We start from the raw sequence: 13,218 nt of genomic DNA on the forward strand, positions 1-13,218 counted from the left end.
TTACCTTTGACAACTAATGATGTTGACCATCAGTTTTGAGCCTAGTGGCCATTAGACAACTCTCTTGTGAAGTGCCTTCAATTCTTTTGTCATTTTTTTGAAAGTAACTTTTTAATTTTACATATATGTATAAGTGTACTGGAGAAGGAAATGCCAACCCACTCCATTATTCTTGCCTGGAAGATCCCATGGATGGAGGAGCCTGGTGGGCTACAGTCCATGCGGTCGCAAAGAGTTGGACATGACTGTATATGTGTATACAGGGCTTCCTAGGCAGTGCAGTGGTAAAGAATCTGCCTGCCAATGCAGGAGACATAAGAGATGCAGTTTCGATCCTTGGGTAGGGAAGATCCCCTAGAGTAGAAAATGGCAACCCACTTCAGGATTCCTGCCTGGAAAATTCCATGGACAGAGGAGCCTGGCAAGCTACAGATCATGGGGTTGCAAAAAGTCCAGTATGACTGAGTGACTGAGCATACACAGCACATGTGTGTATACACATATAAAACATATACACATAATATATATATTATATATAATATATATATATATACACACATACACACACACATACATACATATATGTATTTGGGATATGGTACTTTTTCATATGTACATTTTGCAAACCTGAACATTCAGATTCTTATCAGTGTCTTTTTAGGAGCAGACATTTTCACTATGGCAGTTTCCAATTTATTATCTTTATGTTTTGTGCTTACTATATCATATCTGAAAAATCTTTGCTTACCTCAAGATTGTTAATATTGTCTCTCAATATTTCACACGTGTTGTCTGCCAGAGAATGAAGCCAAATCAAAGCAAGCAGAGCTGAGAGAATGAGGAGAAAGGATGGGCCTTAGTTCTTTTTCACTCTAGAGCTAATTTAGCTCCATTGCCGTAAAGTCTGACCCTTCTAGAGTCTCTCTTGAATGCCTGTGATGTTCATTGAGTTTTCTCTACCCTGGCTGGTCAGAACTGCAGTGCCTCCCAGCAAGCCGTGGCCTTCGAGGTTGCTGAGCTGACAGCTCTTTTGGAGTTTCACCCTACGCAGGCACCAGTTTGTCTTCAGCAGTGGATTCGAAGGGACTCCTCTCAGAGTTTGGAGCTCTGCCGCTGCATAGCTCCCTCCTTTGTGGTACGCTGTGATACAAATTCTAGTAGATTCAACTTTTTCAAACTTCAGTCTTTGTCTCCAACTTGGCAAAACCGCCATGTTTTGTTGGGTTCAACCCTCCTGCACTGAAGTCTGGAAACTGCCTCCAGGTAGAAAGGTATTAGATATAGGGTTCAAATCATTTGTTTACCTTTGTAAAGATACCATAGCTGTGTGCTTTTTGTTGTCCAATGTGTAAACTTTTTCTTCATATATTTTGTCAAGTGTTCTAGCTGTTTACAGAGGTAAAGTAAGTGTGGAATCAGATATCCATAATATAATGATGGGAATTGGATTCTGTAAGATGTTTGTTTTTGTTTTATTGTTGTGTGTGTGTGTGTGTATGTGGTCACATAGTCATGTCCAGCTCATTGTAACCCCATGGTAGGTCACTCACTGTGACCCTATTGGGCTTCATTGACCCCAATGTAGCCCTCCAGGCTCCTCTGTCTATGGTATTTCCCAGGCAAGAATACTGGAATGGGTTGCCATTTCCTTCTCCAGGGAATCTTCCCAACCTAGGGGTCAAACCCAGGTCTCCTACATTGGAGACAGATTCTTTACTATCTGAGATACCAGGGAAGCCTTTTCTATTTTGGTAAGACATATATTAAAAATTCCCATTTTAAGTGTATAGTTCAGTGTTATTAAGTGCGTTCACACTGTTGTGCCACCATCACCATCACCCATCTCTAGAACATTTTCATCTTCCCAAACTGAAAATCTGCACCCCATCAACTCCACATTTACCACTTTTTTCCCAGCCCTTGGCAACCCTTGTTCTACTTTATGCCTTGATAAATTTGACTCCTTAGGTACCTCATTTTAATGAATCATATAGCATTTATATTAATATTTTTGTGACTATCTTATTTCATGTAATATAACATATTTAAAGTTATTCCACATTGTTTCATGTATAAGATTTTCCTTCCTTTTAAAGGCTGCATAATATTCCACTGGATATGTACCCCAGGTTTTGTTTATCCATTCCCCTTTACTGGACACTTGGGTTGCTTCCACCTTTTGGCTTTTGTGAATAATGCTACAATGAACACAGCAGCTGCAGCTTTCAGCAGTGCACACAAGTTCCAATTTCTCTACATTCTTGTCAACAATTATTTCCTGTTTTTCTTTTTTAATAGTAGCCATCCAAATGGGTTTGAAGTATCACGTCTTCCTTTGTTTTTAGTTGATTGTTTTGTGCTGACACATTTTGATCTCTCTATCTTTTTTTGCTGTATATTCTATATATTGTATTTATCACAGGGATTATGTATAACATCTGAAGTTATGACGGTCTATCTTAAATTGATACTAATTTAGCTCCAATAATGGTAATAAAGACTTCAGTAAAAACTCTCAGTTAAAATACTCTACTCCATTAAGCTCTACTTCACTCATTTTATGTTATTGATGACACAGTTATATCTTTACATATTGCATACCCATTGACATAGATTTGTAATTATTTCTATGCATTTGTCTTTTAAATCCTATGGAAAATAAAAAGTGGAGTTACAAATCAAAATTTCAATAGTATTTTTTATATTTGTTCATAATTCACCTTTACCAGAAAATTTTACATTTTATATGATTTCAAGTTATTGTATAACACTCTTTCATTTCAACTTGAAGGGCTCCCATTTGCACTTCATGTAGAGCAGTTATAGTGTTAATGAATTTTCTCAGCTCTTGTTTGTCTCATTCACACACAAAATGTGTTAGTCGCTCAGTCGTGTCTGACTCTTTGCAACCCCATGGGCGGTAGCCCACCAAGGCTCCTCTGTCCATGGAACAGGACACTGAAGCCGAAACTCCAATACTTTGGCCACCTGATGTGAAGAACTGACTCATTGGAAAAGACCCTGATGCTGGGAAAGACTGAAGGCAGGAGAAGGGGATGACAGAGGATGAGATGGTTGGATGGTATCAATGACTCCATGGACATGAGTTTAAGCAAGCTCCAGGAATTGGTGATAGACAGGGAAGCCTGGCATGCTGCAGTCCATGGGGTCGCAAAGAGTCGGACACGACTGAGCAACTGAACTGAACTGTTAAATATTTGATTTCTAGAACTTTATTATTTTTTTCTTTTTCTATAATCTACCAGAGTTGAGTCAGTTTGATATTCTTTAAGAGCTTTACAGTACACTAGTTTGACTTTTTTGTATCATTTGAAAAGTTTTGTTTTACTTTATCTGATATTAATATTATTAATGAAATTGACTATGTGTGCTTACACGTTGAGTTGCTTCAGTTGTTTCTGGCTCTTACAACCTTATGGACGGTAGCCCGCCAGGCCCGCTGTCCATGGAATTCTCCAGGCAAGAATACTGGAGTGGTTGCCATGCCCTCCTCCCTTGGATCTTACCAACCCAGGGATTGAACCAGCCTGTCTTATGTCTCCTGCATCGGCAAGCAGGTTCTTTACCACTAGCACCACCTGGGAAGCCCCAAATTGACTATACAATGTCACAAAAAAGCTAAACAAAACAAAACAAAAAACACAGACCCTCGGTGGTGGTTAATGTAATGTAGCTGCTACATTTATGGATTCAGGTGGGAATTGTATAGGCAGTGCTCTTCTTTGTTAGGTTTGCTGGCGTGTTTGGCTTTTAATTGGGTGTCAATCAACTAGGGAGACTAATACAACTTAGCTCTTTTACACCTGTCTCTCCTTTTCTAGCAGGCCAGACCTGGGATATTCTCACTGTGATGGCAGAAATGTGGGATGCCCAGCTCTAACGTGCAAGCCCACTTCAGCATCTGTTTGCATTACATCACCAAGGCCCTATTTTCCAATATTACAAGCTGTAATACTTGTACCCATATCAAAAATTGGGGCAAGTCATCCCACTTATGATGGGAGAATACCTCAGAGTTACAAGCTGAATGGCATAGATTCAGGAAACAGTGAGGTATTGGAGCCATGATTGCATCTAATATATCAACCTAGTTTGTCTTTATTTTACTTGTGTAGAATATACCTACCTATCCATTTATTTAAAATTTCCTGTGCACTTCTTTGGAGAAGGCAATGGCACCCCACTCCAGTACTCTTGCCTGGAAAATCCCATGGATGGAGGAGCCTGGTAGGCTGCAGTCCATGGGGTCCCTGAGGGTCAGACATGACTGAGCAACTTCACTTTCACTTTTCACTTTGATGCATTGGAGAAGGAAATGGCAACCCACTCCAGTGTTCTTGCCTGGAGAATCCCAGGGACGGGGGAGCCTGGTGGGCTGCCGTCTATGGGGTCGCACAGAGTCGGACACGACTGAAGCGACTTAGCAGCAGCAGCAGCAGCAGCAGCAGTGCACTTCTTTATTTTGTAGCTAAGTTTCTTTTTTATGAAGCTGATTTTTTTTTAATAGGAAGACTTTATTACAGTTACAATACTTTGTTTTGTGTAAGTTTATCATTTTGTGCTTTCTACTTTCTATATTTTTCATTTTCTTTGTATCTTTTGTATATATACACGTTTCATATGTTTTAGTGTGTAGAGAGTTATGTCTATTGTTTTACATAGTATAATGGTTAACTGTTAAGGTAATCGATATTTTTTAAAACCCATACTTATCTATTTATTAACATTTTTTAAATTGACATATTCTGAATCCCCCAGTTAAGGAATTTTCGTACCACTTTATCTATACCCCTTTTAACCGAAATTTCCATCTTATATTAGTATACGTTGAGGCTTCCCTGGGGCTCACACAGTAAAGAATTTTCCTGCATTGCAGGAGACCCACATTCAATCCCTGGGTCAAGAAGATCCCCTCAAGAGAAGGCTTCCTACTCCAATTTTCTTGCCTACAGAATTCCATGGAAAGAGGAACCATCTTATTAGTATATATTGACTTATACTAAACATTCTTGTTAAACATTTGAATAAGAATAATTTCTGATATTGCATTTATGTTTTACTCAGTTTTACACTGTTTACACTTACATTGGTATCTAACTTGTTTCTATGCTCACTTTTTTTTTTTTTTTTTACTGTGAGTTTCTATGGATTTTGTCTTCAATAAAGCTCTCACTTATTTAATAGTGATGATGTCAGGAACTTTACTTAGTCAACTTTGGGTGGTATACTTTAGGAAAAATATAAAATTATTGGGCCACAAACTTTTGTACTTATAGTCTTCATTTATTACACTTTTATATGTCTGATGTATTATTTTGGAAGACAAATATGAAGTCATCATAAATTCATTCTTCTATCTGCAACCTGGATTTTCTGCCTTAATATTTTTAGGATATTTTTATTTTTCATTGAAACCAAAACTGATTCTAGGAGGTCTCTTAGTGAGTCTGATGAACTGAATTTCTCCAGATACTGGTGAACCTTTTTCAGTTTGTATACCGTGGTGTGAAGTTATTTCCTTAATTGTTTTAACTGCTATCCCCTCTCTCCTCATTTCCTCCCTACCTGCCAAGGGAATAATGATTTTTAATTTGAATCTTTATTTTCTATCCCATATCTATGTTTACCTTCATAATTTAAATATCTTTTCTCCTTCATTTCTTACTATATATAAGGTGAGATTTTCATGTTTTTGCATCTGTAAAATGAATTTTTATTCTGCAATTGCATTTTTCCTTTTTGTGAATTGGAGTATATTTTTATTCCATTTTAACCTTAAGCTATTGTTTTTGACTCAATAAATTTTCTCTTAATACCCTCCTGTTTTTGAGATGTGTTTTTTCCTTGCATTCTAATGGAGTTCTAAAGAGTTTCCTGCAATTACTTCTGCATTTGGTAATAGACAATAGACTTTTCTGTTGTTTGTTATAGGTGATTTCTTTCCCTTATTTCATCACAGGGATTGTGTTTATTCATTTCTCATTCCAGAGCCAGGTAAAATCTACCTTGGCTTTTAGTGGGCCAGCAGTTTGGATATATCAATTGCATTTTGACTTCTCAGAGTTCCAGCTGGTGGGAAGGTGGATAAGCACAATTGTCTACCCTATTTGTACTCTGTTAAGCATTGATATTGCCTTGAGGTTTAATTTATTCCTCCTCTCCACTTCCTCATTCCTTTGTACTTAGAACAAATGAAGTATCAAAGTTTTTCACTTGTCCAAGTGTCTCTCAGCTATTAATCTGGGAATTCAATTTCACTTCCTTCCTTCTTTGTCTCCTTCTGAATAATTATAATATCACATATATAATTTCCCAACTAGAATGATTGCAACTAGTGCATATTATTATGTATTTTCTGAATATATTTGCATATAAAAAGATGTATAGTTTTAAATGTGTGTTTATATATGTTAAATAGATACTTATATTTATCAAATACATATAAATGTATGTAATGACTTGAGCACATTATTTCTGGGCCTTTAAATTACCTCTATTTCTCCAATATTCAAATAATGTATATTCATTTTTTATGTGTTTTCAGACTATTTTCTTGGTGTAAATTCTTAGAAGTGTAATTACTGCATAAACTTTACTAACACTTTTGTGATTTTTGCTATGTATTGACAAATTTTTTCCCAACTCTTCTTACCAAGTTAAATTTTCAGAAGTAGTACAAGCATATGCTGTCATTAAAAAATATTTTGAGATTGTATCCTCATTTTAAAAAAATTACAATTCTTAAAAACTATGAAAAGAAAAAACAGCCATGTTTCACTGCCTAGTAATGACCATTGCTTTGGTTTGGCTTAGATATTTCATTTTCTGCTCTGCTTTCATCTAGGATGGATGGCTGGGTAGATATGTAGGTATATAGATGATAGATAGATAGATAGGATGCACACATTGATGAAATTACATGTGATGATAACTAAGGTGTTTTAAATTTTTGTGTGAATATGCATAACCCTATAATTAATATATTTATATTTAACACAGTGCTCATTTCATTAGTGTAACTCTAGGCAAGAAAATCAAGAAGACTAAATATTTTTAATATTCTGTATGTGTGGTATACACATACACACATATACAATTTCAAAATGAAGTATCAACTTTTGCTCTGAGCATCCATATATATATGAATCTTTGTAACATTTACCCTTATAAGTATTACATATTAAAATTATTTTTTCATTGTGTTTAATTTGATAGGAAGAAATTGATATATTTTTGTTTTTATTTGATCACTAGTCAGATAAAATATATTTTTTCCCAATGCTTATTATCTATATCTTGATATTCTTCTGCAAAATTGTTAAAGTTCATATCAACTTGTGGACTTTTATTGCTGTATATAACACTTTCCTTATTAACAATATTAATGATTTCAATCACATCATTGCTATTTTGTACTGATAAAACTAATTCTTAATTTTTAACCAGCCACATTCATTTCTATATTTTATTGTAAATTTTGAATACATCTAGTTCAAAAAGTCTACTTAAGTAATCAATGAATTACTTTCAACATTGCAGTTGCTCAGTATATTATGTTAAACTGCTAATAAAATAAAATCCTCCATACCCTCCAAGTTCAAGTATTTCCTTTGCAGCAGTGACAAGAATAGAATCAAATAAATACTATCCCAATACTTAGCTTGACTGACTTTTTTTTTTTTTTAATTTCAGAGAATAAGTCACCATGCCTTGAATTCTCTCATCTAAGTTTAAAGGATTCCTTCAGAGATCTGTTTAATCCCCAAATGGAGATATCTTTGATGTTGTATACAAGGAAGAACCCGACTTGTGCTGAATCACTGTTTGAGAAGAATGACTCACTTAACATTAATTTCAACACAAGCAAGAAAGCAGTCTGGCTGATTCATGGGTACAGACCACTGGGCTCCACTCCTTCATGGCTTCAGAACTTTGTCAGGATTTTGTTGAACCAAGATGATATGAATATAATTGTAGTAGACTGGAACCGAGGAGCTACAACTTTTCTTTACGTTAGGGCAGTTAAAAATACCAGGAAAGTTGCTGTCAGTTTGAGTAGGTACATTCAGAATCTTTTGGTAAGTCTGGAATTTTATGGGTTGTATATGTTATATAATAAATGGTGGTTTTATAATACTACAAAAAGGTGATAAAGTAAATACTATTTCCTTTAAGACTTTGTTAATCAAGAATTACTGCACAAGTGTGAAGAATTACTGTGTTGATGTGCTTCACATATGCAGCCATGATTCTTTTGTGTTAATGGATAATTCTATACCTAGACATGGCCTATCTTATTTTTTAAAGTTATCTTAAAGACTCAATTATCATATTTTATCTTAAAATATTTCAAGATTTTTGTTTTTTTAAATTCTGCCTATGCTGACTTCAGGATTAGTGGGTGATTTTATGTGGAGAGAGGAAATAAACTATTTAATCATTAGACTTTTTCGATATATTTTCTAAGATATGTCTAAAATGACAAAGTGTACATTGGTCAAAGTGAGAAACAACTTGAAGAGTAGCATACTTTTGCCACCTTGGAAGCAGGTCTCAGTTCCTTTTAGGCTTATCCAGTTTAAATGAAGTCCGGTTAAATAATTTCAGGCCAGTTCTAGGTCCACCTGTGTTTCAAATGATCTTTAAGTCAGTGTATATAGAGATCTAGAGATCTATGTCTTTTCTAGAGAGAGGTCGTAGTAATGGTGCTCGAGAGAAAGAAAGGTGATAAAAGACTCGGGGTCATTCTTGAGCTTGAAATCCACCTTCGAGTTGTGTTATGATGAACTTCCAAGCCTCTGCTGAAATTCAGCAAGCATCATAGATCCAAGAAACAGTTGTACGTAGTTGTTAGAAGTCAGACTAGAGGGATTGAAAGACCACCAAATCCACACCGTCAGTGTGAGTCTGAGCAATAGCTTAACCATTCTGCCTCGTTTCTGTCTATTCATTTGGGATAACAAAACTTTATAACAATATTTTATTTAAGTGTTATGGGAAATTAATTCTTAACCAGTGTTTGTTATGTAATAACCATTGAATGAAATCAGCTATCATTATTATTTTTACATCCACAAATTTGGACAAAACCAAACCATCCCTCTGGAAACAGAGGGCTATTGATTCACTTGTTCTTATTGATAGCCTGAAAATTGCATAAGTAATTTTTCCTTTTTGCAGTGGTCTTTTCTATACTTAATACATATGTATGTCAAAGTGTGGAACTTGTGAATATTAAATACAGAAGTTTAGGAAAAGTCTAATGTTAGATAAATTTCTAACAGTGCTTTTCCTTGCAATGGCTCCATATTAATAATGAAGGATGAAAAATTCAGTAGCACTATAGTTGAGAGTGATATTCCCTGGAGGTTGCAGGTACTGGTCTGAGAAATTTTGAAGAAAATTATCACCCCATGCCTGGGAAATCAGAATCTAGTTTCTCCTTAGAATAAATGTTCCACATCTTTCTATCAGCCATCAGATGTGTGACTGTGTAGACTGGACCATGACCTGCTTCCCGAGAGTGTAAGAGAATATAATAAGAGAAATTCTCCCTTGTTTAAGCTCCTAATGTTACCATACCCGTGATCAAAACTTGGGCTTTGAAAATTTGACTCCATTGCTCTCCAGCAGGAGGGAGGAGGCAGGTGGGCTGCACAGAGTCTATAGGGTCGCACAGAGTTGGACACGACTGAAGCAACTTAGTAGCAGCAGCAGCTCTCCAGCTTGTAATCAGGAAAAGTCACTTAAAATCCCTGCATCTCATTTTATCATCTCTAAAGTAAGGGTGGATATTCACATTGTTCAGTCTTCCTCAAGTTTGGACACAATTTACAGATAAAACAAGGAGGCAGGTTAGGTTATATTTGAAGTTAAACAGACCTGGACTTGAAATCTATCTTTTTCCCTTATAGTAATAAGTATATATGACTTTGGGCAATTCACTCTAAAACCATATTTATTAAGCATTTAATAGGTGCTAGGGAAAGTTTTAGGCAATGGATAAAAATAAATAGCTCATAGAACTTTGTGAATATTAAATATGAGATTTATATAGCACTTATCAAGGTCACTAGCACAAAGTATCCAAATATGTTTTATTTTTATTATTACAAAATAATTAAATATATTATTTTACATATGCTTTTCTAGATAAAAATTTAATGGTATTAATATGTAAATAAAAATCAGATATTTTATTTAAAAAGTTGAACGAAGATATAGTTGTTTAAAATTATAAAATTGTATTCCCTGTCTCCCAGAAGTGGACTAAACCAGAAAAAATAATGATTTTTAGAACACTGATGCAACGAGGCATAATTTATGACTTTCTGAAATGAAAATTGTAACACTGCATTTTGAATTGCAGAAGCATGGAGCATCTCTTGATAATTTTCATTTCATAGGTGTGAGCTTAGGGGCTCATATTAGTGGATTTGTTGGAAAGATATTTCATGGTCGAGTTGGAAGAATAACAGGTAAAATATTTTTAAATTATATTTATTTATTTTAAGTGTTTTTGATAAAATTAATGGTTTATATACTTTTAAGTTTCAGAAATTGTTACTTTATTTAACGGGCAATATTTAAGCAATGGAAACAATGCACAAACGTTCATCATTTTTCTATATTATATTCAAAGACTGGTCTTTGTTTTAGTTAGACTCTGAAGTCTTACTTATTCCTTAACCAAACTTAAGTGACCCATACAGAAATGGAAGGGGAATGATTTATTTTTGCATGTGAATTAATTGTGCATGTGAATTTTAAGGAGACCTTATTGTAACAATCCTGAGGAAAGTTTTACCCATTAGAACTTTTACACATGCAAAACTTTTTTCATGTATTAACCAATAATATAACCTGTTATCATATATTTAATTTTTAGAAACTTTGATATAATTTAATTATTTTGAAATTTTTAATTGAACACGTGAAGAGAGAAACAGGAGTTGGTATTTATACCTGGGAGATTCTGGACCCCAGTTCTCATTGTATTTCCTTAACAAAGTTACTGACTTCATAAAGCTTAGTAACCAAATAATGCTGACATGGATTTTCAGGCCTCCCTTTAGGAATGGCAGTGATTTTAAAACTAGAAGGATAGTATCTTTTCCCAGTTAATTTAACTTTCTAGAATTATTGAGATCTATTCCAAGAAGAATTATAATTATTTAAAATGTTAATACTAGAGTCTTAAGCAAAGGGGGGAGGGGAGAAGTGAATAAAATGTTTATAGATATTTAGAGTCTTTAAAGACCTTAAGTATACCTTACTTTCTTTGATCAGTCTTAATTTTATCTTCCTTATAAAGGATGTGAAAATTGAGGATAACTGAATAAATTCAGGAGGGTCAAAAATTTAGTAACATCTAAGCCAGGATTTATACAAAGATCTCTGGCATCCAAAGCCTATTCTCTTTCAACCACCATACTAGCTCAGTTTGAACTGTTGATCAGCCTACTTTATTTTAAGGTGTGTTTATTCACATGTTAGACTTGTTAGAATGGCTCCACATGCCAAGCAATCATCAGAGTTTAAAAGCCAGCAAACATGTTGGATCTACATCAGGGCAATTTACAGGAAGAGAGAAATTTCTGCTTCATTCAGTTATGTCGGATCTAACAACCACTGGATCACAGAAAAAGCAAGAGAATTCCAGAAAAACATGTACTTCTGCTTCACTGAATATGCAAAATCCTTTGTCTGGATGGATCACAACAAACTGTGGAAAATTCTTAAAGAGATGGGAATACCAGACCACCTTGCCTGCCTCTTGTGAAACCTGTATGCAAGTCAAGAAGCAGCAGTTAAAACCAGACACGGAACAACAGATTGGTTCAAAATTGGGAAAGGAGAATGTGAAGGCTGCATATGGTCATCCTGCTTATTTAACTTATATGTAGAGTACATCACGCGAAATGCTGGGCTGGATGAATCACAAGGTGGAATCAAGATTTCCATGAGAAATATCAGCAACCTCAGATATACAGATGACACCACCCTTATGGCAGAAAGCACAGAGGAAGTAAAGAGCCACTTGATAAAAGTGAAAGAGGAGAGTGGAAAAGCTGGCTTAAAACTCAACATGGCGGAGGAGTAGGACGGGGAGAACACTTTCTCCCCCACAAATTCATCAAAAGAGCATTTAAACGTTGAGTAAATTCCACAAAACAACTTCTGAATGCCGGCAGAGGACACCAGGCACCCAGAAAAGCAACCTAACTCTTCGAAAGGAGAGAGAAGAAATACAGCTCCACCCACCAGAACACCGACACAAGCTTCCCTAACCAGGAAACCTTGACAAGCCACCTGTACAAACCCACACACAGTGAGGAAATGCCACAATAAAGAGAACTCCACAAACTGCCAGAATACAGAAAGGACACCCCAAACTCAGCAATTTAAACAAGATGAAGAGACAGAGGAATACTCAGCAGATAAAGGAACAGGATAAATGCCCACCAAACCAAACAAAAGAGGAAGAGATAGGGAATCTACCTGATAAAGAATTCCGAATAATGATAGTGAAATTGATCCAAAATCTTGAAACTAAAATGGAATCACAGATAAATAGCCTGGAGACAAGGATTGAGAAGATGCAAGAAAGGTTTAACAAGGACCTAGAAGAAATAAAAAAGAGTCAATATATAATGAATAATGCAATAAATGAAATTAAAAACACTCTGGAGGCAACAAATAGTAGAATAACAGAGGCAGAAGATAGTATTAGTGAATTAGAAGATAGAATGGTAGAAATAAATGAATCAGAGAGGATAAAAGAAAAATGAATTAAAAGAAATGAGGACAATCTCAGAGACCTCCAGGACAATATTAAACGCTACAACATTTGAATCATAGGGGTTCCAGAAGAAGAAGACAAAAAGAAAGACCATGAGAAAATACTTGAAGAGATAATAGTGGAAAACTTCCCTAAAATGGGGAAGGAAATAATCACCCAAGTCCAAGAAACCCAGAGCGTCCCAAACAGGATAAACCCAAGGAGAAACACCCCAAGACACATATTAATCAAATTAACAAAGATCAAACACAAAGAACAAATATTAAAAGCAGCAAGGGAAAAACAACAAATAACACACAAGGGAATTCCCATAAGGATAACAGCTGATCTTTCAATAGAAACTCTTCAAGCCAGGAGGGAATGGCAAGACATACTTAAAATGATGAAAGAAAATA

The 13,218-nt window shown here is 35.3% G+C and overlaps 1 protein-coding gene across 4 annotated transcripts in view; it reads left to right on the plus strand.

Moving 5' to 3' along the window:
• The window catches only part of LIPI (lipase I), an 80,502-nt gene that overhangs the window by 14,516 nt on the left and 52,768 nt on the right, over positions 1 to 13,218 (plus strand). For all 4 annotated transcript variants that reach the window (XM_061429775.1, XM_061429809.1, XM_061429856.1 and 1 more), the window contains exons 2-3: positions 7,714 to 8,099; positions 10,391 to 10,499. In XM_061429775.1, the coding sequence (XP_061285759.1) occupies positions 7,714 to 8,099; positions 10,391 to 10,499 (495 nt within the window). The remainder of the gene's footprint in view (positions 1 to 7,713; positions 8,100 to 10,390; positions 10,500 to 13,218) is intronic.

The sequence above is a fragment of the Bos javanicus genome, chromosome 1 (genome assembly GCF_032452875.1).
Source record: "Bos javanicus breed banteng chromosome 1, ARS-OSU_banteng_1.0, whole genome shotgun sequence".
NCBI classification, from domain to species: Eukaryota; Metazoa; Chordata; class Mammalia; order Artiodactyla; family Bovidae; genus Bos; species Bos javanicus.